This window comes from Alosa pseudoharengus, unplaced genomic scaffold (assembly GCF_046254945.1).
Source record: "Alosa pseudoharengus isolate Yale_2024_CS ecotype anadromous, Long Island Sound unplaced genomic scaffold, YU_APseudo_1.1 YU_APseudo_1.1_scf_15, whole genome shotgun sequence".
NCBI classification, from domain to species: Eukaryota; Metazoa; Chordata; class Actinopteri; order Clupeiformes; family Clupeidae; genus Alosa; species Alosa pseudoharengus.
In genome coordinates this window covers 6,318,385-6,345,884 of record NW_027468620.1, presented here as the reverse complement: position 1 = coordinate 6,345,884, position 27,500 = coordinate 6,318,385, and the positions used below count along the sequence as shown (strand labels likewise).

General features: G+C 43.7%; 2 protein-coding genes across 6 annotated transcripts in view; both read right to left on the bottom strand.

The window, feature by feature from the left end:
* Positions 1-1,377: 1,377 nt before the first annotated feature.
* Positions 1,378-3,848, bottom strand: dkk1a (dickkopf WNT signaling pathway inhibitor 1a). Its single transcript, XM_076286522.1, has 4 exons — positions 2,974-3,848; positions 2,707-2,848; positions 2,326-2,469; positions 1,378-2,215 (listed from the first exon to the last, which is right to left on the bottom strand). Exons 1-4 carry the CDS (start codon positions 3,193-3,195, stop codon positions 1,920-1,922), a joined length of 804 nt encoding a protein of 267 aa, XP_076142637.1. The 5' UTR covers positions 3,196-3,848; the 3' UTR covers positions 1,378-1,919.
* A 1,577-nt stretch (positions 3,849-5,425) lies between these two features.
* Positions 5,426-27,500, bottom strand: part of LOC143124078 (cGMP-dependent protein kinase 1) — a 76,918-nt gene continuing 54,843 nt past the window's right edge. For 3 of the 5 annotated variants that reach the window (XM_076285366.1, XM_076285365.1, XM_076285367.1), the window contains 11 exons: positions 25,860-25,925; positions 22,661-22,735; positions 14,490-14,586; positions 13,602-13,741; positions 12,874-12,963; positions 12,604-12,745; positions 11,579-11,742; positions 9,779-9,901; positions 9,423-9,485; positions 8,809-8,875; positions 5,426-8,588 (listed from right to left, as the gene is read on the bottom strand). In XM_076285366.1, the coding sequence (XP_076141481.1) occupies positions 8,490-8,588; positions 8,809-8,875; positions 9,423-9,485; positions 9,779-9,901; positions 11,579-11,742; positions 12,604-12,745; positions 12,874-12,963; positions 13,602-13,741; positions 14,490-14,586; positions 22,661-22,735; positions 25,860-25,925 (1,126 nt within the window). In that variant the 3' untranslated portion in view covers positions 5,426-8,489. Of the gene's footprint in view, positions 8,589-8,808; positions 8,876-9,422; positions 9,486-9,778; positions 9,902-11,578; positions 11,743-12,603; positions 12,746-12,873; positions 12,964-13,601; positions 13,742-14,489; positions 14,587-22,660; positions 22,736-25,859; positions 25,926-26,423; positions 26,665-27,500 lie in introns of those variants that run through there. The other 2 variants (XM_076285369.1, XM_076285368.1) reach the window with 2 other exon arrangements.

Here is a 27,500-nt window from a genome sequence, read left to right as displayed (position 1 = left end):
GTGGGTAGGGGTAGAGAATGTGTGTGTGTATGCACGCATATGTATGTGTATGTGTATGTGTCAGCATAGTTACTCAGGATTAGTCACAATCGCATTCCAAAAGAGGTCACAACAGAACCACAGATCGTTTGATGACACACGCAAACAAATTAAGAAAACAAACAATTGAAGCGTTTAATTATGCTAAGTACCCATTAACTGCAAATAGAGGAGAGCTATGCGAGATGTGGTCTAACACACTCACTGGGTCAGTTCCATCTATTTTTTGTCAACAAAATTCCTGCTTAATCATGCTAAATCATCATTTCATATGTGAATTTATTGCCTCCAAAAGTCCCTTTTTTCCTAAATATGTTACCATTCAGAAATGTGTTTGTAATTTGAATGCACACACACACACACACACACACACACACACACACATACACACATACAAGTTTAGGAAGTCTGCAAAAAGCCTGGACATGGAGTGGACAAAATGTAGAGTAGTAGACTGCAAAGAATAAATAACCATCAATCCTAGTCACTCTGTGTGTGTTTGTGAGAGAGAGAAAGATAGAGAGAGAGAGAGTGAACGAGAGACTGGGGGGGGGGTAATAAGTAGCTGCTCAGTCAGGCAATGGAGCCTCTGCTGAAGGGGTTTAATGAGCAGGTCTGTCTGTTCTTCCTTGTCTCCTCCATGGCGTCGATGTCCCTCCCCCAACACACACACACACACACACACACACAAGGGGTTGGGTACAAAGCTGTATTGAATCAGAAATGGAAAAATGGAATAGAAAGGGTGAAAATCTCACCCTCTGAGGATGCAGTCACAGGGTCTGACAATGTCATTAAACACGAGATCCACAAACAATTTTCTCCTGGATTTGAAAGTTCAGGGGAAAAAATCTAATACAGCTTTAATGTTTGAATATAGTTTTTGCTTAGAATAGTCAGTTTGTCATAGACTTGGTGATCACACTTGCAGCCCGACCCAAGTGTTTTAACTATGATGAGTTCCTGCTATTTTTGCCAGACGTCAAGGTAGATATTTGTTATTTTATGGGATGATCGCCCACAGTCGCCACAAGGTAATCCTAGACCGTCAGCTCTGTAAATGCTGAATAGCTACACGATCTTTTGATGTTCTGAGAACTATTATTAAATAATTATGTCAATTACATCTGGTTTCCTCAGTTGCCTTATTCTTTGAAGTTTTTCTTGTTTTTCACAGAGAACCTGAGACAAACCATTTTTCTCCCTTTGGCAAGAAATGTTTAACGTTTAAAACATGGCGGAAAAACACCCATCCAATCTCGACAAACATCAGGAATCTTTGATTTAATTAGTATACTTTAATAAAAACAATATTATTTACATTTCTTTGTTCAGAAATAAAAATAGAGGCATTTTATATCACATGTAGTAAATAACAACAATCATAACAATATAAATCATATGTTTTAGAGCATTTGCACTAGAATAGCATCATGCAGCACCTGATCTTATATTAGGCTAGTAGTGTTACTGAATCCACCAGTCAAGCAAAGCGCCACTTCTAGTTTAGTATTTACAATACAGTAATTTACTGCAATATTGACAGGATCAAATTCCTTATAAAGGGAAACTAAATTACTCCGCGGTTTTTCTTTTTCCGATGGCCATCAGGGAGCAGCATATCAGAAGCAGAGTATCCGATGCGACATTTCCGCTCGCTGCGGCGTTTTCTCCTCATCCCATCCGAGAAATCCGATCAGTCCGTTTCTATCGTCGCATCCTTCCGCAGCGTTGGATTTCATCTCACCCCTCGCTGCGTCCACCCCCTGCATTCCCTAGGGACCCAAGCAAGTGTGTGTGTGTGTGTGTGTGTGTGTGTGTGTGTGTGTGTGTGTGTGTGTGTGTGTGTGTGTGTGTGGCGACACTGTGTCTGGAGCGCCTCAGCGTCTTTGGCAGGTGTGTAAGTCTCTGTGTTGTCTTGGTTGCTGCTGCTGTTGTTGCTGCTGCTGCTGCTCCTCGCGATGCTGTCGCGCTCCTTTCTGAACTCGGCAGGTGAGTCCCGGCTTGCAGTCACAACGTTGGAAGATTTCCAGGCCTTGGCCGCCTTTGCGACGGTGTCTAGTGCACACCTGTCCCTCTGTCAGCACGGGCTTACAGATGCGCGTCCAGAAGTGTCGCGCGCAGCACAGCCCTTCGCCACAGTCGGACGATCGAAGACACGTCTCCCCATCACCGCCTGCAGAAACATGACGAACCATTTCGTTAGAGATAAAGAAGACACCGAAAGTCAATACCAGAGAGAAAAGGTAAAGGCGAAAGCAAATACCAAAGGAAAGGCGTGCGTACCTTTGGGTGTTTTGTGACTCTGGCTTGGTGTCTTCTTTTTCGGCTCACTGGTGACATTCTGCCCGTGCTTTGCATTGCCTCCGAGTTTGGTGCCGTCATCAGCACCAACGCGTGGGACATCCATTTCAGCGGGTTGGCACACACCTGTTGAAAGAACGGTGGTGGTAAATTGTAAAGCACGACATCCGCCCATCTCTCGATGAAAGCAACTGTCAGTTAGCTTATTATCAATTATAATGTCTTGCCTCTTTACGGTGTTATGTGTAGGATTCAGCCAAAGACTAACATATACATGTATACTTGTGATGACAACGAGTTTCTGGTAGGCTAATTTGGATGCTGTTTGCGAGTTTATTGTTCAGAGACAATCTCTGCTCTTACCATTAATGCACCGATTCCCCGCACAGCACATGGCGTCACGGCCACACCGCTTCCTCCGTTTACGACACGGGAGGCATGCGCCACGGGACTCGTTACAGAACTCATTGGCTCCACACTGCCGGTCTGCCTTGCAGCTTGAGGGCTAAACAACAAGGAGCATCAAGAGTTCAGTTCGAGCATGCCAGATCAGAGTAAATGGGCAAAAGGCGCACTATGTAAAATCTTCCAGTAGACTTTCACACAGTAGAATTACTTAATGATGCTTACCGATGAGGTGCCAGTGGCTCCCGCTTGGCCAACGCCGCCAACCGCGGGTGATGCTCTGGGACTAACGCTGACCGACAGGCTCGGGTGTGAAATTCCGCCACCAGGTAGATTCTTGATTGCGTTCGAGTTGAGCACAACAGAACCAGCCTGTGCATTCCGCAGGTAGCCGCCGCACAGCGCCAGGTACACGGCCAAAAAGGTAGGCACGGAGAAGGTGTTCATGTTCACGATCCTGTATTTGTGAATAGACGGCTAAAGTCCGAGAAGTGGCTTCGGGAGAGCGATACGGTACGGTCCGCGGCGCACAGCCGGTGATGGTGGTAGTCCAACTGCGCGCAGATTACACTGCCAAGTATCCTCTGAGTCTTCTGGTGGATGCTCCTGGCTTTATACAGACGGACCTGTTTCTTCATCCCCGCCCCCACTTCTCTCTCTCTCTCTCTCTCGCTCTCTCTCCTTCTGCACACACACACACACACACACACACAGAGAACTAAAGACTGTCTTTCCCAATGCGATTGTGTGTGCATGCACGAGCGCATGTTTGGTGAGTGAGTGGTAAACCATTACAAAGGCGGGGAAAAGAATTTCAGAGATAGATGTTGTGCGCGAGACGGAACGCATGAGAGAGAGGGAGAGAGAGAGAGAGAGTTTACCTTGTCCACTTAAATTCTCACTACCGAAGCCACCCCTTTCGAAAACGTAATTTGCACTCCAATTACCCCGGTGTTGTTATGTACTCACCTTCGCGGCAAGCTGAGTGACAAGTTGTTATCGTTCAGTTCTCAGTTCGGGGAGGGCTATCGCATTTGCGGTCGCTGGCGTACAATGTCCAAATTTCAGCACTTTTCAGCAGCCCTGCTTCTCTCCCATCCAGTGCTGTGGGCTATCCATTCTTAACTTATTTAGTCTAGAGTTCTATAGTCGAGGTGTAGTTTGGTGGCATGTTGAAACTTGTTTTACCTGATATGCAAATACACTCAGTGCCTTGTCATTGTCATCTTCCATTGAGTGATCAGGGGAACATTTGCTACTCTCTATGGTGTTCGCGCGATTGCGCGTAGTTGATTGCGCACGGCGCATTTCAGCCCTCTACAAACACATGGCTAAGATGAGGTGGCCAACGAGTCGGCACGAGCAAAGAGTTTGAAATGTAAAGCCTTGACTCACAGTGACCCGCTCACTGTTAGCAAATGGCCTGTATAAATATGGTATGTACGGATTTTCTGCTTCGTGATTGTTACTCACAGCCGCCTACGTGCGCTCTTTCACGCAGATTGACCGTTCACACTCGGAGACAAGCACACCTAACCGCAGAAACATGCGATTATACGCTTTAGGTCCCTGTTTAATAACCTAGTGAGCAATTTCTGTCGGGCTACTGTTATATACGTGGCATTATCAAGACAATTATTTTGAATATAAAGACAAGTGTGGCAAATGTCCATTACATTGTTTATGCAAGCTGCCATTTCATGGTAAATCTTTTTATTTGGATTTGATATGAAAATGAGAAAATGGATGAATAGGATGTCAAGTCTGAGTTATGGTTATGGTATTTGGCAGAGGCTTTTGTCCAAAGTTAGTAATAATAGTTTTATAGACACAATAGTTTTAAAGCCTAAAAATAAAGTTGAAAAGCCCACATTAAGCATAATAATAATAGTACTAACAACAACAATATATAATAATAGCAATATTAAATAGCAACAATGAAAATAAACAACAAACCATCGCGCTGCAGGATAATTAATTAAGTGGAAGGAAAAAAAATGTCCCACAAGTTCGTAGAACACTTTAGGTAACTCATTCCACCTCAGGAATCACTGAGGAAGACTCTTGACTGTGACCTCTTAGCGTCAATGGATTTTGTCGGCACAGCAGACACTCATCAGAGGACTGCAGTGGGCGAGAAGGGACGTAGAGCTGGGTTATGTATTTAAAATAGCAAGATGCAGATCCAGTAAGTGTTCTGAGGAAATTGAATGTAATGCGGACTGCTATAGGAAACCAAAGAAAAATAACTAACAGAGGGATTACATGTGTCAAATGCAAACATTTGGCAAAGTTGGCATCTGGAACAGGTGCAGTCTTTACAATACTGTATTTACTCCCAATGAACTTCGGTCCTGTATCAGGAAAGACTCTCTGGCGCCATCTAGTGCTGGTGATAAAAAGAGCTCGACGTGAACTCGTCCTGTGAATGATGCAATAGGAACGTGTGAAGGAGGGGGGTGCACATTGATGGGTAGTACTTGAACCCCTGGACTGGTTAATCGGTCAGTTCAAGGGCTCACTCTATATAATTAAGATGCAGTTGTTTAGTGCCCCCATGCAGTCTGAAGTCCTCTACTTTTGTGGACATCCTGTTTAAGAGCCGTGTCCCTTTCATTTCAACACACACACACACACACACACACACACACACAAACATGCATGGAAAAGTAACTAGTGTTTATTTCTGCATTTATAAAGTTTACACCAGGCACTGTGCAAGGGTAGCTACCAAAACATGGCTTAGGTGGACAGAGAGTAGGCTATAAGGAAAAGTAAATACAAGGATTCTGTTTCAGGGAATAAGGATAAAGTTCTTGCAGTTTGCCATTGCCTAGATTGCTAGATTCGCCATTACATCAAAATCCCAAGTCAAATTGAACAGTACTTACACATTTTGTCTTGAATAATTGCAGACAATGTGTTAAGACAGCCTAATCGTCATGCTTGAGAGCATGCTTAATCCTTACTGTTTGTCTATATCTAAAATGTTTTAGACATTGCCGACCATGATAAAACAAGTAAGAATGTATGTTGTTTTTATAATCCTATAGGTAGAACCAGAAGATCATCACACATCTCACACATAAGATTCTAGGCCATACTGGCATTCTCTGCATTTGAAAAAAATATACAGTACCAACAGAATGAAAGATGCACAGGGTGATAAGGTCTAGATGTGTTTCCCCCCCCCCCCTCAAACTGAAATGAAATTATGAAATGCTATGTGTGGGACATATCTCCTTGTTCTGCTTTCAATCTGCATATCATCACTGCTGACTCCTCGTTGATTGGTATTAATCATTAAAGACAGTCCACATCTATGGTTCCACCATCATTTGGACTAAGAGCACACACTACTCTAGGGTGTAAAAGACAGGAATGGGCTCTGGAGAATGCAGGGGACAGTCCTCAGGTCTTACCATTGGCCGAAAGGGGATGTTGACGGCTGGACAGAGGAGAGCACCTCAATGCAGCCAGGCAAGGCATAATCAAAGTTGTCAAACACAACTCTCATATTTCTACAAACTGAACCCATGTGAAGGATGGCATGGAGCCCAACAGAGCCTCTCATAGTGTTGATCGACTACTATTTACTTTTGCATTATGTTCATATCACACTATGCCTGATTGTGCAAACTAAGATATACTGGAGGCTGCTAAAGGAAATTCACCTGATCATGTTGGTTTGTCACTTTTTGTTTATTACACAAAGGAAGAGGGGAAACCAATAGAAAGAAATGAAAAATAAATAAATATATATTTGGAGTTGATGGTTGGGCTGCAGCTCTATAAGGTGTGTTGGTGTAGGAAGGTGTTTTGGGGAGTCATGCCATTTGTATTAAGGCACTTGATTTAACACTGATGGTAGATGGGTGGAAGTGTGCTGGATGGATGGGTTGTGAGTGACCCTGCAGTGACCTTAACCCAGCTTACAGTTTTTCACTGTAATCACAACACTGGGCAAAACTATTCACAGGGATTAGGTTTAAGGCCAAAAGTACTTTCTAACCAACTGACCATGCATGACCAGCTGTAACCTAGTTAATCATTTCATCCCAGGTGAGCATACTTGATCACAATAAAAAGCCTTACACAACACTACTGATGTCATATTCCAGTACAGGTGCAGCAGGTCTTTAAGTCACGTAGGTGATCACAGGTATATACCCAATACTCACAGGTATTCTGGTTGGTAACTGCAATCATACGATTGCAGATGAAATTACACAAAGAAATATGCTGCCATTGTCTGCTATTGACAGTCAAGATTTTTGTCATGGTCCAAGATAGCTTCAACAAACATTAGCACGAAGGCTACTATCAATAACAGCCGTGTTGAAATATTTACATAATGTCTCTGTGCAACACCCGGAAGTGGCCTAAAGGAATGGTAGCGTTGGACGCTCCTCTGGACGCTGTCCTGTGGAGCGTAGGTTAGCAGAGGAGCAGTAGGTTGGCTGCGCTTCCACAGCCACACAAACCACTGCAGTCAGTGATGACGGTGGGAAAAATGAAGACTGTGGCTACAGAAGGGCCTCTCTGAGAAATGAAATGAAATGAACGAGTGTCTATTTGAGAGGCACACGTGCTGTGGGGCTGTGATCCGGCACAGCATATGCTCATCCACAACGCCTACATAACTGCAGAACTACGAGAGAGAGAGAGAGAGAGAGAGAGTGAAAGAAAGTGAGAAAGAAAAAGAGAGGAAGAAAGGAAGAAAGAAAAAGAGAGAAAGCGAGAGAATGCTGGGAGTGTATGTGACAAAAGCTTCTTTTGCAGATGGGTCCTACATGAAAATGTAAGGTCAGTCAAAATAAAATATGTCCCTTAATCTTGAAGTAAACTTAAAAGAAATACAAACAAAACCATCCTTGTACTTTTTGTCTTTTCTTTTTCATTTAAGAGATAAATACTAACGTTACTACGCTATGTAAGTGAGTGTTTGCACACGAGTTGGAGTGTTTATATGTGGCTATGTACATGTGCCATATGCATGACTAAATTAAGAGCAACAACATTCAGGTCTGTCTACAGCTCTCCTCTCCTGATAGGCTGGATGAGCTTGGACGTACAGTGATTTGAGCCAATGAGCATTTAGCTTTTTGGACACTCAGGCATCGTTTTTCACAGAGATTGGTGCATAAACCAGTGTTCCAACCAGTCAGAGGCCGTCATGGGAGACATGCGCAAGGTCCTTATGAGTCAACCCCTACCCACCCTATCCTGAAATACAGTAAATAGCGTCCACACACAAATATCTAAATAGAACACACATAAACTCATACTGTCCATTCACGCAAATTAAGTCAATGTAAGTCTTTCTCTCCCGAACATACACTTGCAAACATTCCCACACATACTTTTTGCAGTCACACTCTTTGATAGGCATCGCTTATATTTGAGCTACGTTTGGAGTTTGTGTGTGTGTCTGTCTGTGTGTTTGTGTGAACAAGCCCTGAAATCCCACTTGAGCTCTCTCCCAGTGCGAAGGCATATTGGTGGCCTCATCCTAGACTTATTCCTATCATACGACTGCCTCTAAGACCTTGAACCAAGACCACACTGTAACAGTGTCTGTGTGTGTGTGTGTGTGTGTGTGTGTGTGTGTGTGTGTGTGTGTGTGTGTGTGTGTGTGTGTGTGTGTGTGTGTGTGTGTGTGTGTGTGTGTGTGTGTGTGTGTGTGTGCATATATGTAGTTGGATTCAGTCTGTCTTTCAGTCTGTCTGTGTATGGTGGGTTCAGAAATCCATGTCCCAGCCTGAGTTGTCATCAGGTGGGGGTTCCTCGTTGTCTTCTGGGAAACTGTCAAAGTTACTTGTGTCCGTTGGTGAGGTTACCTGGGTAACAGACATGAAGAGACAGAGTTCCATCATTTATCTGAGTACTTGCAGAAACATCAAATCTGTCAATTGATGAGGTTTAGTCAGTGTACGGTATAACATCTCTGACATTAATAATCAAAGACTCAATGGGGTCTGTTCAACGTTTTTGCTCAGCTCAGATGATATTTGTCATGTAGTGGTGTTTTTGGTGTTTCCCAGGTTTCTGTGCACTCACGTTGGGGATGATGGGAGGGGAGAGGGTGCCTTTCCGTAGACCGTCCCAGTTAAAGCCCTCGAACCATCTGTTGTGGAAAATCATGAGAAAAATAGCCATGACTTCACTGTCTTCACTTCATAAATCATCCTCTTAACAGAATACAGGTGCATCTCAAAAAATGAGAATATCATGCAAAAGTCCATTGCCCTGCCCAGACTGAGAGATTAAAGGCTCAGGAAACCATTACCGGTGTTTTGAATCAATTAGCTGTTTAAAGCTCTTCTCAGGTTGACATTTTTGTATAATAAGTTCTTTATTCTAATATTTTGAGATACTGGATTTTTGTTATCATCAAGATTAGAACAATCAAGATTAAAACCAAAAAAGGCTTCAAATATTTCACTTTATGTGTAATGAATCTAGATTATATGAAGTTTCCCATTTTTTAAATAAATTACGGACTTTTACATGATATTCTATTTTGTTGAGATGCACCTGTACTGAGACATCACACACCATCACACCTAAATAGCCCCAAGAACACATGCAGTATTTGCAGTATTTGCTAAATTGTTGTGGTTAATGTTATTGATAAATCAGTGACAAATACAAGGTGATTTTGCAACACTTACTTGTGCTTTTGGATGTCCTTGACACCATTTTTCAAGTTTCCCAGTCTTTCAGACGGATTGTCCCTGAAAGCAGGTTGATCAGATTATTGACAATAACGCATCAGATTAATGACAATAACGCATCAGATTATTGACAATAACACATCGGATTAATGACAATAACGCATCAAATTAATGACAATAATGCATCAGATTAATGACAATAATGCATCATATTAATGACAATATCACATCAAATGAATGACAATAACGCATCAGATTAATGACAACAATAGATCATATGTATGACAATAACACATTGTCACTCAATTGGATTGGGAAACGTAGAGGGTTAAGTGGAGCATGTTCAGTCTAACCTGCATAGCTTTTTGATGAGGTTGGCAGCATTCTTTGTGATCTTCTTTGGGAATTCAATCATGTCAATGCCTCTTAGGATGATGTTGTAAGTCTTCATGGGATCCGGTCCAGAGAATGGAGGACTGCATTTCAAAAGTATCAAAATACGAGACAGGTTTCTCACAACTTTTCCAATATTGAATTCCCAACTGTCTGATGAGTTGTCCAAGAGCTACTTTCAAACTGCGGTGAGCCTGAGGGAAAAGGCTTGGTTGTACAAACTTGATAATTACACTAGTAATACACACAACAACTTGTCTGAATTCTTGTCTGAAATCTGAAATGTGTTTCAGAAGCACAACAAAAACTGGGCACTCTGCATCTCCAAAAAGCTTTCCTGTGGATACAATGCTGGCTTATCATGGAGTTACAAAAACACAGCATTTCCCCATCAATAACCCTTCATGGAACCTGACATACAACCTAACATTCACTGAATTCCCCATAAGTGCATACGATGTGACTATTAGGCCTGTTCATGAGCCTATAGTCAGGGATACTCAAGCACAGGACACTGCTAAGACAGAGATTCTTAAATAAGCAAGCCATCCATTCCATCAGTACCGCATAATCCAGCATAGACTCATTCTGTGTGCATTCAATTGGATGTACAGGCTATGGTGTGCCCATTTGAGTTTGTGCAGGACATTCCAAATTTGACCCATCTGTTGTGACGCTTTCACATACAAAGCGATTTGGGCTGTACTGGCCACTCGGTCCAACTAAAAAAAATGGTATTTCTCAAAAGCCTATCATGGTCAAGTCTAGCAATACTGAACTTTGAGCCTGGCACAGGTGCAAGCTTGATGAGTGGCACACTAGTCTTTGCCATGAGATTTCCCGGGTTTCTCACCCAAAACACGGGGAAATGTCAACATTCGTCCCCCAACATTGGAAGGGTTGCAGTATTAGTCCGTTTTGCAATTGCAAGCTTGTGCATTGGTCAGCTAATAATGTAGCCAAGCCAGTACTTTAAAAGTACTTTATTCATGCCTAACAACAGCCTATATTAATTTGGTCAACTTTATACAGCCCTAAAAAGGCTAAAGTTCTGTAATAAATGCCCTGTGCGCTGTCATTCTCTCTCCTGTGCAAACAAAATGTGTGCGTTCCAAGTAGCCTAGTGCGTAATTCTTCTTCATAAAGTTAAACAAATGCATTTTTGGTTATTTTAGAGAGAAATATAAATAGCCTGTCATGCAGTTTATGGGCTACAGTGCAGAGTTGGGAAGTTATGGTAGGCCAACTTAGAGTGAATATACAAACGGGGGGGATTCTTTCCCTACTCGTAGCGGAGTAGCCTGATGGTAGGCCGGTACGCACAGTGCGTATGGCCGTACATTATGCAGGCGCCACTGAATCGTGCTCTCACGACAACCACACCATTATCTTAAATAGACTCACTCTAAGGTCGCCTTCAAGCAAGCAAAACGATGCTTTGAAAACATCTGTTTCGCTGGAAAGGCAAGGTGGTAGCAACAGGACAACAGTATAGAGACTGACAGGTCCGATGGCAGAGCTAATGGTATGAGATAGTTCAAATACGGGATATTTTACGGGAAAATATTAAAATGGGAAGACAGCATGGTTAAAAAGTGAGAAACCCTGAAATACGGGAGGGTTGACATCTATGGTCTTTGCTAACCACAGCCACACACCATCACTGAGGTGATCCAGCCATTGGAATTAATATATTTCAGAGCGCAGTAGTGCCATGGTCTGCATTGTGTCTGAGGGCCCCTTTAGTCATCTGCGCTTACCTCCCAGTGAGCAGCTCGTACATGAGGATGCCCAGGGACCAGTAGTCCGCTGAGATGTCATGACCCTTGTTCAGGATGATCTCTGGAGCTACATACTCCGGCGTACCGCAGAACGTCCATGTCTTCTTCCCAAAGCCAATCTTTTTGGCAAAGCCAAAGTCCACCTGTCCACAACAGAACCAGCTCAGACTTCCCTCTAGTTCAGGGGTTGTATATCTTTATACAGTTTTGCTCACCCATTTTGGAACATTTTCAAACAAACATCAAAATAACAACATCAAAAGTTCTCGCGAGAGCACAATTTGAATTGTCTCTGCGAGACACTCTGGCAATGAGTAATGATGCACGTTAGAGGCATAGAGGGTGTCAGACTCATATTGGGACTTGTTGGAATGAGACATTGTCACTGTCATTCTCATGATCATTATCATTTTTCTGCCTGGGTATCAGATTGCTGTTTGATGATATACTCCTTTATTGCACCCATGTCTTACAAGCAAACAAGACACATAGTTTTATCATGTACTGCTGGCATACCTGTACCCTGCTCTCTCTTTCTTGAAATGCCCTACCTTCCATATCTTTCTCTTTTTCACCAGCATCTCTAACTCACTAAGGGCCACTGTGTAACACTGGGGTACTGTGGACTGACGTTATAATAATGTTGTACTCACTGGAAAACAGTTTGCCTATGGGGACAATAAAGTATCTAACTAACTAATATGGCTACGCCAACATACTGTAATTGTCGGTGCAGCAAACCGCATTTTTCCTTTACTGCATCTTCGTTCCTGAGAATGGTTTGCAATGCTGTGTTTAATGAATTAATCATAACATAGAGATATTGCTTATTACACATAGTTAGTGACAACTGGATGTAAATCTCTCTCTCTCTCTCTCTCTCTCTCTCTCTCTCTTCTTTTTCCTTTTCCCTTCCTACCCAAAACATCTGGCCACCAGGCTGTGTTTCTGATGCCCCTGATCCTGAGGGAAGTCTGGGGACAAGAGGATGAGTCCTCACTCACTAGTTTAGCATAGCCTCTGTGGTCCAGTATCAGGTTCTCTGGTTTGAGGTCTCTGTAGATGATGCCTTTGGAATGCAGATAAGCGAAAGCCTCCACCACACACGCCGTGTAGAAACGGGTGGTGGCGTCCTCGAATGAACCTCTGGATCAAACAGATATATATATGTAAAATAATAAATTCATTTAAAATATAAAAATTGGTGAATAAGGCTCTCATGTTATGATGTCGTTGTGTAATGATATTAGAATAGGATGTGTCTTTCTTCTCACCGATCTCTGAGAATGGTCCACAGTTCTCCTCCCAGACACGCCTCCATGAGCATGTACAGGTATTTACTATCCTTGAACGTCCTGTGCAGCCTGGAAAGAAATGGCAGATTTACAGTCAGATGTGCACACAACAACTTCCAATGTATTAGCTGCAACGTGTAGAAACTGCATAGCTGTGTTGTAAACAAAATAATATTAATTTTCCTTTCACGTTTTATTTTTATGTGCATCATCCTTGCAGATGAAGAAGACATGAATAAATAGGGATATAATAATAATAATAAACAAAATAATAATAAATGTAAATGTGTTTATTGTCAAATGTTATGCTGTTATGTGACTGATGTTTATAAATATTAATTAGTTAAGATACAGAAGCATAATAACAGTCTCACTTTCTCATTAGTAGTCTACATATTCCCACATTTTCCTACGCCATGACAGCTATTTCCACAACTATGCATAAAGCTCCCTCATGATAAATGGAAGATTACAGACTGAGGAAAACGTTGTGGCGCCTCTACTTACTTCAGGGCATCTCTTAACTCAGTGCCAGAGTTCAGGCGAGTGGGTGAGGATCTTGTGTTAAGCAGACTGTAATATGTCAGCTGCAACATATTTCTATCACACTGTACGCCTGTTCTGTGTCACAGAATTAAAATATTTGTTTGCAAGGTGCGAGGTCTAGGAGCGAGGAGCGTGTTGGATGTGGGGTCTGCGGTGGTCACCTGACGATGAAGTCGGAGTGAGCCTCCTGCATGATGAGCTTCTCGGAGCGGATGTGCTCCTGCTGCCGCGTGTCCACTATGTGGCGCTTCTTCAGGATCTTCATAGCAAACGTCTTGGACTCGTCACTCTTCAGCTGAACCTGGAAAATGAGAGAGAGAGGAGACAGAGAGAGACAGGGAGAGAGAGAAGAGACAGAGACAGAGAGAGACAGTGAGAAAAAGAGAGAGAGGGAAAGAGAGAGAGAGATTTTAATTTATTGAAACAACATCACTGCCTATTTAATGAATCAATCTTCAAACTAGAGACATGACTACCTATTTACTGAATCAATCTTCAAACCATGACATCACCAACACCATCGTATCACATGATACATGATTTCATCCCGTACAGGCATCCTATTAGATTTGCATGTTACACCCTCAGTATATAAGAGAACAAAAAACAGAGAGGGAGAAAGAGAGGCCCACTGGTTAGCACTCTGGACTTGTAACCGGAGGGTTGCCGGTTCGAGCCCCGACCAGTGGGCCGCGGCTGAAGTGCCCTTGAGCAAGGCACCTAACCCCTCACTGCTCCCCGAGCGCCGCCGTTGTAGCAGGCAGCTCACTGCGCCGGGATTAGTGTGTGCTTCACCTCACTGTGTGTTCACTGTGTGCTGTTTGTGTTTCACTAATTCACCGATTGGGTTAAATGCAGAGACCAAATTTCACTCACGGGATCAAAAAAGTATATATACTTATACTCTGTTGGTGATTAAAAAACTAAAAACTTCAGAAAAAACAGAAAACTGAGAAAAAACAGTAGTCTACTAATTTGTACATTGTATCACAGATATCTGCAGATGACGTACCATGGAGGGCTTTCTAAGAAGTCTCTGGTTTACTTACCAGCTCCACTCGGCCGAAACCTCCGACCCCGAGCGTGTCGATGATGTTAAAGTCGGCGAGGTTGATGCTGAAGAAGAAGGCGTTCTCCACCTCGTACCTGCAGGACAACAGACGCAAGAGAGGAAAGCATTTGAGAGAGGCCGCCTTCGAGAGAGAGGAGGACACAGCCCTCTCCTGCTCCCTCTCTCTATCGTCCCCAAAACACACTCGCATTCTCATTCTGCTCCAAATCCCGAGAGAAAAGCACACTCATCCGGATTAGCAGCCAGCTCCGATCCAAAAAGCTCCTCTATGGCTACTCAAGACACACTTAATGTCCAAACTGTCCCCTCTCCTCCACTACCGGCCCATGCAGCTATTTATAGCCATTGCTACTCCTTGAGCATTGATGTAGTGGAGCCTGCAGGTCGTCACTATTAAGAAACGGGAGGTGTGTCTGTGTGTTTGTGTGTGTGTGTGAGTGTTTGTATCTGTGTGTGTATGTGTTTAAGTGTGTTTGTGTGTGTGCAGGCATGATTGAATGTGTGTACACATTTCTATGTGTGTGCGTACGCACGCGTGTGTGTGCTTATATGTGTGTGTGCATGTGTGTGTGTGTGTGCGTGCGTGCGTGTGTGTGTAGAAACAAGAGTCCAGTCATTGGTTACTGTTTACTCAGGGCATGCTGATCTGGGTGCTTTCATCAGCAGAATGCCCCAGTGCTGTGTTGTTGACAGTACAAATGACACACGGCAGAGTTAAAGAATTCAAGGACCATGTGCCGCAGCACGGAGGGGGTTTGTTTATAAAACCTGGACAACAGCTCTACTCGGGCCAATAACTCTTGCGGTCAACCGCGTTAGCCTCTTCCTCAACAAAAAGCACATCAAAGTGCCTGTGGGCATAAAACGAGCCTATTACAACGCACTGATTTGGACAGTAGTGAGGTCACAAGGATTTCTGGGAAATGTGCGTGTGTGGCATGGTATTTAGAAGTGTCAAGCTTAACAACATCTTCTGATACATTGCTTAAGCCTACAGGTATAATAACTCTGCCCATCGAGCTCCGTTTGGATTAACCATGCTTGTGTGTGTGTATGTGTATGTGTGTATGTGTGTGTATGTGTGTATGTGTGTGTCTGTGTGTGTGTGTGTGTGTGTGTGTGTGTGTGTGTGTCCGTGTGTGTGCGCTCATGTGCCTCAATATGTGTGTCTGAATATATGTGTGTAAATGTGTGTGTGTGTGTATGTGTGTGTGTGTCCGAGTGTGCACGGGTGAGTGTGATCTTTCTAGGTCAGCTATGCTGTTGGATTGTGTCCTGTGGTGGGATAACCTGTCCTCGCTCGTGTAGGAGAGCTAATCAGGACAACAGCCTCTCCCGGCCAAGGCTGACCACAAACAGCACTGCTGACCAGAGGAATGAGGACGCAGGCCAGCCGCTGAGCACACACACACACACACACACACACACACACACTTATACACACATATAGCATATGAGCAACAAGACCTCTCTTAACCAGGTCTTAAAGTGAATCATACACTTTCACACACACACACACACACACACACACACACACACACACACACACACACACACACACACACACACACACACAGATGTATACACACATATACTGTTTAGTGAGCAACAGGGCCCCTTCCAATCAGTCTCAGTCTCAGTGAATCATCCACTCTGAATGGAAGTGAATAAGAGAGGAGTCTAGCCTCATCATAAGCTGTCTTCATACACCATGCTGTTGAGTGTGTGTGTGTGTGTGTGTGTGTGTGTGTGCGTGTGTGTGTGTGTGTGTGTGTGTTTTTCTAGTTCGTGTGAAGGTATCAGTATTTTTCCATGGCAAAACACAATGAAGAAATACCTCATTCTAAGATGCGCTGAAAAAGTATGTTTTGTATACTTGATGGTTCTATAAATTAAAAAAAAGGAAAATGCATGGATGAAGGGAAATTTGTAGGGGATTTTTTAAAACTCTTATTTAAATGCCTGTGTTCTTAAAGGAACCGTATGTAAGATTATGGCCAAAACTGGTACTGCAATCACTTTCAAATTACTGTAAAGTGGTGTATCCCCTCCCCCTCCCCCCTAACTGGCAGAGCTGGCAACCCGGATGCCGAAACACTACTGACTTTGTGATTAGTAGATAGGTGGAGGGTGGCGCATTAGGCCAAAACACAACATGACAACATCAACATCAGCTGAGGGCTGGAACTTGACAATATCCTGGCCGGACTACTGTTATACTCAGTGATATAAGTATTTGAAATTAACATGATTTCTTAATGTCAAGTGACATCAGGGCCATTTTATGATGAATTGAAATACATTTCTTACATACGGTTCCTTTAAATTAAGTGTTTTGTGCCAAGGGCGTAGGTTTGGTCTGAGCTTTGGTGGGGACACTACCCACTTGCTGCTTCTCTGCAAGCTATCTGTCTGATTATTTAGGCTAAACGTGGCAAACTCAGCCTGGATTTATGAAGATTTTAATTAATTTCATAAAACTTGATGACTATGATCGTGTTTGTTATACATCACAAACTAACCTTTTCCGACAACGTTGAGTCGTCTCATATGACATCCGCGACAATCTCCTTCTAGGGCCGCTTATGCAGGCTCAGCTCAGGTGCCGGTCGCGTGCAGCGCTGCAGCCACGTAAACAGAGTTGGCCCTTCCCCTACTGACTTTCACTTTCGGTGCCCGAATGGAAGTGAATGAGGATTTGTGATTTTTTTTTTATTTAGGGCTACATGAAATTCTGCATCCATTGTACGATTTATTTATTTATTTTCCCCATTGGAAGGGCAACATGAGTCAAGAAGGGCATGTGGGCAGTTGCCCGGGCAACCTGAGCAACCCCCCTGTGCACGTCCCTGCATATGTTACATTTTAACTTTACTAGGGACAAATACCACAGCCTTATGTTTGTGTAGAAAACTGTAAGCGTAACAGCCGTGTCTTGTATTTTAGGTTAAGAATGTCATTAAAAGTAGATCTCAGTCCAAACCTTTGTCAAAGTAACTGATTTTGGCCAAGATTGCACTATCAAAAGTATACGAACGAAAACAAAGGGTTAATCAGTGTTGAAATGTTAGCATACTTGAGATTTTTTTTTCAGGGTCTGTACTGTTTATGTCTGTGGTATGGTGTTATTACCCATTTACATTCCTATATCCATACCACCGGTCCACTGCAGGGGCCAGCCAAACCAGAGGGACAGCGAAACGGCCCCTATTGCTCAAATGGTTCACCGTAAACAAGAGGGGGGTTCAAATACCCCTATGTTTTGGGCAAGGCTTATAGTTTAGGCTGTCTGACTGTCAACTGACCAGAAGGTAAGAGGCAAACTGAACTGAACTATATGTTTGAATATGTTAAACAGCTACTCAAAGCTTGCTGACCACAGACAATTGATCCTTTAACTTACAGCATATGTTGAGGACAACACAAATGTTTCTGTCGTCTTTGAATTTGTCTAAAAATATATTATTTCCCAATGTTTAAAATTTACATTCGGCATTGTCTTTTGATCATTCCTAACACTTCCAACACAACGCCATTGGATCTCATTATAATACCCTAACACACCACTAGAGGGTAGCAGACAACAATTTTTAAAATGAATGAAAAAACCCTTTCAGGATATGGGGTACCCACTCTCTTTGAATCTGTTATAATGTAGGTTTCCAATCTTTTTCATTTTCTTTACATTGCTCAACCTCAGACAGAGAGCTTCCTGTGCTCCTGTAGCCAGTAGCTCTCTATCCTCAGGCTACAGTCCTTCAGCCTTTGGAACTTACACTTTTTTGTATAAATTAGTTGTCACCAGTTTTCTGTTCTGTTTTTTCTTCTGTTTTCAGTTTTCTAATCACCAACAGTCTCAGAGCAAAAACAATGATCTTTCTTTATCTATCCATCTCCATCTCTCTCTCTCTGTCTCTCTCTCTCTCTCTCTCTCTCTTGCCTCTCTCTCTCCTCCTCTCTGTGTTTCCTGAGTAGAATACACTATTCTCAGATCCTCATGAAATAGTCTAGGATGCTCCTTGAGACTCAGATCTCTCAACATCTAAATGTGAACTTGCTAAGAGGCTACGCCAGCTTGTACGCCACAGTGATCATAGTGATTTGTACTATACTTTACTAAAGGGTAGACTGTTAGCTAAACCTGATTATTGTTTGCATTATTCCAGGAAAACACTGAAGTGGTAATATATAGTGCTCATTCCAGTGATATAACAACTAACCTATAACATGAAGGACAAACACTCCAACGTAAAGCACGTGTGTAGATTTGCAAGTGAAGGCCATGTCCATGTAAGTGCATACTCCCATGAGCATTTCACTGTCAAAGAGCTGCTTTGACAGCATAGGCTAAAATAAGCAAGTCATTTAGCAGCCCCAGACATGGACGCAGCACAATGCCACTCCCATAGCAGCTAATCAACGTGACCCTCCTCCACCCACTGCAGTTCATGAGTCTAGAAAAAGGTGTACTACTGTGAACAAAAAATGTTCTTTAAAAAGTTTCTATGGGCATGTTTCTTTGTATGTATGTGTGTACTGTATTGTTTATGTGTATGTATGTCTGTGTGTTTAGTATATGTGTCGGTGTGAGTGTATGTGTGTGTGTGTGTGTGTGTGTGTGTGTGTGTATGTGTGTGTGTGTATGTGTGAAAATTACTGAATGCATATGTGTCCTCGGCAGCTTGCTGATGGGCCCATATAGTAGGGTCTTGACCCACCATCTCTCTCTCCCTGAACCCATCTGACAGCTCCAGAGCTCCAGGGCTGTGGGACTCCCTCCCAGTCCAGGGCCAGGGCCCTCTGATGGGCCACAGCTGCTAGGAGAGCCCCCTGCATGCTTCCCCCAGGAGGGGCCACAGCTGGGAGCATCTAATCGCTTACTTCTGATTGAGTGGAAGATGCACTGAACTGAGTATGCTCCAGTTAGCTAGCTATTACAGTGTGGGTTAAGGATGGGTGCTTGCACGTGTATGTACACACACACACACACACACACACACACACACACACACACACACAAATGTCCTAGTTTTCAGGAAACTTAATTAACTTAAAGAAACTTTGCCTGCCTATAAATGATTTACCTCTAACAGGCTGATTTAAAATTCTCTTTAATTCGGCCATTGTGACTGTAACTGTGAAACAGCAGATGCTTATAACAGCTGCTTTGACAGCGCTAGACAAAACAAATAAGCAAATTACTGCTCTCTCAGACGAGGACACATCACAATGCACATCCCATAGCAGCCAATTAAAAATGAGCTTCCTCCACTGCGATTGTAATGGAGATTTGTTATTATGGTCTGGGTTCAGTTGAAGCAAAGCAGTGGGGATTGGAGGCTGTGTGTGTGTGTGTGTGTGTGTGTGTGTGTGTGTGTGTGTGTGTGTGTGTGTGTGTGTGTTTGGGGAAGGCAGAGAATGCAAAGTGTAACAGAGACGTATCTTAATAACACTGACAGGAGAATGTCCCTTTGAAGTGACGAAGAGAGGAGGATGACAGATGCTGTGGATTAGCAGAGGAGAGAGGAGAGAAAGGAGAGTGAGGGAGTGAGGGAGAGAGGGGAGAGAGGGAGGAGAGAGAGAGAGGAGAGGGAGGGAGAGAGAGAGACAGGAGGGAGAGAGAGGAGAGAGGGGAGAGAGGGAGGAGAGAGAGAGGAGAGAGGGGAGAGAGGGAGGGGAGAGGGAGGGAGGGAGAGAGAGAGGAGAGAGGGGAGAGAGGGAGGGGAGAGGGAGGGAGGGAGGGAGAGAGAGGAGTGAAAGAGAGGAGAGAGGGAGGAGAGAGAGAGAGAGGAGGGAGGGAGAGAGGAGAGGAGAGAGAGAAGAGAGGAGAGAGGAGGGAGGGAGAGGGGAGAGAGGAGAGAGGAGGGAGGGAGAGGGGAAAGGAGAGAGAGAAGAGAGGAGAGAGGAGGGAGGGAGAGGGGAGAGGAGAAGAGAGAGAAGAGGGGAGGGAGGGAGAGAGGGGAAAGCAGCCTTAAAAGCTCCATTAAAAAGCCTGCTTCTGGGGAATTTCAAAAGAGGAAGCCTCATCTATACTGAACACATACCGCTTTCAAACCTTCAACTTGCTCAGCAAAACGGAATACACAGCCAACTGCTCTACTGTAGATGGAGGAGAGGTTGATCCAGTGGGACAGTACTGTCCAGAGCTCATGTCCGACTGGTGCAATATGGCCACTGTGCCTTTACCCTAAACATCAACTCTCTCCACACACACACACACACACACACACACACACACACACACCCTCCCTGAACCCTTAGGCTCCCCGAGGTCTCTGGTTACTCTCGCCTCTCTTGAATTTCCCTTTGGGGATCAATAAAGTATCTATCTATCTATCTATCTACCTCTGCGGCCCTTCTGCTGAGCTTATAGCAGAGTTCAGTTTCTAATCACCTTACACGACCCCTGAGGAAGCGCAGCACTGACACTCTTACTTGATGCCTTCACAAAGGACACAATGAACTTCTATGAGAAGACAGACAAGTGAGAAGACAGACTATTAGAACATACACACACACACAGACACACACACACACACACACACACACACACACACACACACACACACACACACACACACACACACACACACACACAGAGTGCCTTTCTCTTCACACACACAACAGAGACACAATAGACCTCCACAGGTGACAACAGACCCAGAATAGTACAGTCCTGAATAGAACACAGACTAGCCATGGCACACAAAGGTGAAAGGTCAAAGGTGAAAAGTCAGGATCAGTCCCTCAGGTCACAGCTATCATCACCTTCAGCCACGATGACACACAGCTGAACTGACCGTGGAGGACAAGCCCGGGGTCACACACATCACATCTGGAGATTAGAGATTAGCTCTGGCCTTGACATGGTGCCAAGTCAAACATCAGCTGAAGCTACCACCACCACCTTCCTCAATGTCAGCTAAGCGTCTCTCTCTCTCTTTCCCTCTCTCTCTCTCTCTCTCTCTCTATCCCTCTCTCTCTCTTTCTCAAGCTCACACACTGTGTCATCATGTCCCCTGCTACCACTGGCTCTCCCTCTTCGGCAGGGATCTCATTGGCCATCGGCAAGTGGCAGCGGCAAGTGTAACGCAACGCTAAGACCATAATAGTTCTATCTCGTTCCTATGGTAACACAAACGGTTTGCCTTAACTGACAATTGAATACGTTCGCATTGCGCTTTGAAAGTTGAACACAGTTCAGATAGATAGATAGATAGATAGATAGATAGATACTTTATTGATCCCCAAGGGGAAATTCAAGGTCTCAGTAGCATACAGACATCACACACAACATGCACTTACAGCAGAAATGGTAAATATAAGTATAAACATATAACTAAACTCCACTGTACAATAGAGACAGTAGAAGATAAGAAAAACTAACAAAACTAAATACTAAATATACTATATAAATGAAATTAAAAAATCCACAGTGTGCTTGAGGGTGATTTATGACAACGCTCAGATTGTTCAACGCTAGCGTTACGCCAGCGTTGCCACCGTTCCGCTGCCTAACCACAGAGAGCAAAAGGAAACCTGCCGCTTGCCGCTGGCTAATGTGATCCCCCCCATACAGTCGGGCTCATCAGCTGCGTATTCGCTATTCTGCTGACGCTAATTAAAACTGTAAATGCTGCTAAGTTGTGATGTTGTGTGGTGATTGGTGATTGTGAAATTGCAATGTGCTGTTTGCTAATGAGATGTCACATGCCATCTTATCTGCTTGACTGGGAAAAAGAAAACACACTACGCAGGGAGTCTGAATTGAATCTCTGTACATGTGCTTTGGGTCATGCAGAAAGAAAAGGCCACTTAAATGGGATTTACCATTAACCTCAACACTAACCAGGGGAACCGAACCATATGGTGCACTCAGAAAGATGGACAGGAGGCAATGTAGGAAATGGACACACACACACACACACACACACACTTAATTCAGAAAGTGCCCAAAGAGCTGGACCGTCTGTGTACAGAGTGTGTGTGTGGGGTGGGGTGGGTGGGTGTGTGTGTGTGTGTATGAGAGAGAGAGAGAGAGAGAGAGAGAGAGATAGTGTGGTAGTAGTGTAGGTAGATTGTGCTGCATGAGAGAGATAGTGTGTGTGTGTGTGTGTAGTTAGATTGTGCTGTAGTGTTGTAACTTACTTGGCCTTGGCCTCAGCATCCTCTTGCCCTTTACTGGATTCGTCTGCCAGTCCCCCAATGAGGTGTTTAAAGGAGCTGCAGGAGACATTACAGGACAATCAGATATCACCTCAGCTACACACACACACACACACACACACACACACACACACACACACACACACACACACACACACACACACACACACACACACACACACCATAACAGTATAACATATATAGTTACAGTCTCATAAGCATTGAGAAAAAGGTAAGATGTGGCTCTTCTAGAAGTTCATGTCAAGAGAGAAACAAGTGAAGAACCCTAAAACACATGTGATTCTATGGCTTCCTGTCGCTAAGGTAATGTACAGCTCAAGCATTGTTAAGACCTATAAGAGTAGAACTGTAGTAGGGAACAGTTTGAGAGCCAGAATCATTTCATTCCTTTTCGTCCACCTCATATTAATGCTCAGTGAACAGAGAGACTGGGTATGACATGGGAATTCCTCTCATATTTTGGCAGAGCTTAAAAAAAGCTTTAATTATATTCTATTAATTTATATGAAGTTGGAGTTATAATGGTTTGACAGGCTAAGATGATGAATGACTAAATAGGATTTAGAAAGTTATTTCTACACACAGACACACACACACAAACACACAGAGTGAGAGAGAGAGAGAGAGAGAGAGAGAGAGAGAGAGAGAGAGAGAGAGAGAGAGAGAGAATTTGAAGTACAATGATCTTATCTGGCAATAAGACACAAGACACATGTTTAAAAGTCAGTTGTCTTATCTCCCTGAGCTAAACAATTAAAATGAATGTCTGTGAATAAAGGCGTTTTATGTTTGTTTATTTATTTTTAGCACACATTTACATCAATGGTGCAAGGAGGGAACGAAGTCCAAAGGGCTTGTACAAGAGTTCCACCCCTTTCAATAATTATTCAACTGTAAAAGGCTAACAAATAAACTTTTCCAAACAAAGGAGATAAAGTAAAGGTAGACTCAATATTAATTGAAAACTGAAACTGAAAAATCAGGAGACAAAATACAGAAGTAGTCAAATGTAGTTCCAGTAACGTTTTCTATATTTGCACTGCTTGGAACTGGGTCTGACTGTATTTCTTATAACCACAGTTCCTAGTTTAGCTCTTAGGGTCTTATCCCTGCACATATAGGAACCATAATCACTTCAGTGCATGTCGATTGGTCAAATACTGTAGACAAGGCAGTAAAGGACCATTTCGTAAAATTGATGTCAAAATCATTCAACTTCTATTTAAAACAACAGCTATCAACCACCAACATTGTCCACTGAAGCACTGTTTTGTCGCTTGAGAGGGTCAAGAATATGTGAATAAGACCTCCAATTTGGCTTGGGCATTGTAGGCACGTTTACTACAGGAGAAAAACATATTTAGCGGACGTGACCATGTTTTAATGGATAAGGAGCCAGGTCGGCATGATATCCAGCTGGCACCATTGTGCCCTTGAGCAAGACACTCCAAAGAGTCTGGCCCTGCAATTAACTGATATCTGTAAGACGATTTGGACACAAGCGTCAGCCAAAATAAATAAGAATAGATAGCAAGAGGCTCTTTATAATGTTTATTTTTATTGTACAATGTCCATTTCTCCCTTTTATAAATCTAAGGGGGAAAGCCAAACAAGTTTTTGCGCAATGTTTTGGACCACCCCCACACTCCGTGAATGCATTACGTCACCTCAGCGTTCCAACTGGCTGTGCAAATGTAAACAGAAAAGCAGCCATAGCTGCTGTGTAGTTCTAGGGGTAGCCACACCAGTTAGTAGTTCTTATAGCTGTGTTCTTGGAACTGCTTGGTCTGAAACTGCCTCTCCAAAACTCAACCTGGCTTCCCAGAAGAGAAATGGATCACGGCTTGGTGTTGTGTCTTGTGTGACACAGATCCTCTGTAGAATCTGAAAACCTTGTCTGGGTCCCATTAGTGTAAAGGTACAGCTATGTGTGTGTGTGTGTGTGTGTATTCCCAAATAGCATGGTGTCTTTAATAGACCACCGCAGAGTGACTGAAGTGTGAATGTAAACACTGATACCGCTAGACTACCATGTTATTTTTATTTCACACTGTAAGGGAGGACATTACACACACACACACATCCACACACACATTCACACACACCCACAGCTGCCTCTGGAACAGCTCAATCACAAGGGCACACACACACACACACACACACACACACACACACACACACACAGTAAATTGATACATTCTTGCATGCACACACACACACACAATGACACACACACACACACACACACACACACACACACACACACACACACACACACACACACACACACACACACACACACACACACACACACACACACTCTCTCTCTCTCTCTCTCTCTCTCTCTCTGTCTCTCTCTCTCTCTCACACACACACACACATAGTCAGAGTGTGGGATTACAGGAAGGACAATGTGAGAAATGACAGAGATGTGTTGGAGAGATGTTTACGACGAGGGAACAGATGACAGCTCTGCCACGCTGCTGTCTGTTAAAAAGCCTGCTTAAAATACAGCTCCTCAGTCTCCTAAGTCTCTCCCCCCCCCCCCCCCCACCCGCCCGTCTGCCTTCACCCTCCCCTCCCCTCACAGCTCGTACTCTCTGGCATTCATCACACCATTAGGGTGCTCATGTCTGCCCTTTCCTCACCATAGCCATAGCTTGCCTGTGGCAGAAATGGCAGCGACACTCAGCCTTGGCCAGTTATCCCATTACAGGCTATCAATCAATCAAGTCAGAGATAAACCCTATCCACCAATCAGCTGCCTCCAGGGATTGAGTGCTGTCTAAGTGTGGCAAATGTGTCTGTTATTGTTGTCAGTGATGTAATGTTTGGACCATATGGCTCTAGTTCTTAAGTATGGAGGATATAAGACCATAAGGGACCCAGATAATTTCAGACCTCAAGAGAATAGCTCTCTTGTTTACACACACACACACACACACACACATACACACACACACACACACACACACACACACACACACACACACACACACACACACACACACACACACACACACACACACAGACACTAGCACACACATACACACACACACACACATAGAGAAAAACTCATGCACACACGAACATAATCACACACAAACACCATGTTGCAGAGCATTAATTTATACCATAGAGACAAATCAGTGGTACTTACTCTCTGTCGATAACCAGACAAGTAACTGCTTCGGCTGCAATGACATTAGCCGTCCTGATGTCTTCTCTGCAGAAGGACAGAACATACAATCATTAAGCGTACTGTTAACTGAAAACTGAAAATATAACCTGTACTCAAATACAATTATTCAATACTCAATATCCATAAACATATTGATAAGATAGATATCAAGGACATTACTCATATGTATACACACAAGATTAATTCAAATGATTATACCAATTTAGAAATCAGCATCTGAATTCTCACAAATACTTAAAGAATAACGGTTCATATTTCAAACTGCCCTGATAGCTTACATGTACCACTATCCACATTAACACCAACCAAGGACGTCCTTCCCAGTGGGAATCATACTAAACCAGAAAATATTAATGTCACACAGCTAAAAGTTGACCCACATCAATGGAGTCAATGGAAACCAAAACAAGACACAAAAACGCTACAGTATACACTCTATTTACGCTATAAATGTCAAATTGAAGGGGGACAGTCATGCTGAGCTGCTTGCTGCTAGCCATGCTCAAAAAGTCCAGTGCTAACCTAAAGTAAACGCATGAACAAACCATTACAAATGGCATGATCATAATCTTCACAAAAGCATAGTGGGTTACTCTGACTGATGCTCTCGGACTTCATCGTCCTCCTCGCTGAGATCCGAGGACGAGTCACCCCAGTCGCAGTCCGAATCCGAGTCCCACGCTTCCGAGTCCATCGCATTTGATTCAAACATTCACACATTCACACACACTTCCACACACTCACACACGCACACGTCTCCCTATTCAACGGTCCCTTTCTGGCGAGTGTTGATTATCAAGTAGTCCTGTTACTCTGATGTCATGAAACTTGTACGTGTGGGTAGTGATATGATTAGCAGTGTGGCTGTGAAGGACTGAATGACATTAAAGGACACCACACACCTCCAGTCACAGATATAAAACTGGGCTGTCCCAGACCTCCACACACACACACACACACACACACACACACACACACACACACACGCAATGTTCCACAGTTGTGTGACCAATCCAGATATAACACACTATCATGGAGGGTTGGGCATCTGTCCAGCAAGCACACACACACACACACACACACACACACACACACACACACACACACACACACACACACACACACACACATAGACTAATTGAGGATGGATGTAAGATGGGTGAAGGTGAGAATTCTGTCTGAGGAAAGTCATAAAGAGAAAAGGAGAATAGAAGAAGAGGAGAAGAGAAGAGAAGAGAAGAGAAGAGAAGAGAGGAGGAGAGAAGAGGGGGGAAGAGGAGAGAAGAGAAGAGAGGGGAAGAGAGGAGGAGAGAAGAGGGGGGAAGAGGAGAGAAGAGAAGAGAGGGGAAGAGAGGAGGAGAGAAGAGAAGAGAGGGGAAGAGAGGAGGAGAGAAGAGAAGAGAGGGGAAGAGAGGAGGAGAGAAGAGAAGAGAGGGGAAGAGAGGAGGAGAGAAGAGAAGAGAGGGGAAGAGAGGAGGAGAGAAGAGGGGGGAAGAGGAGAGAAGAGAAGAGAGGGGAAGAGGAGAGAAGAGAGGGGAAGAGAAGAGGAGAAGAGAAGAGAAGAGAAGAGAGGGGAAGAGAGGAGGAGAGAAGAGGGGG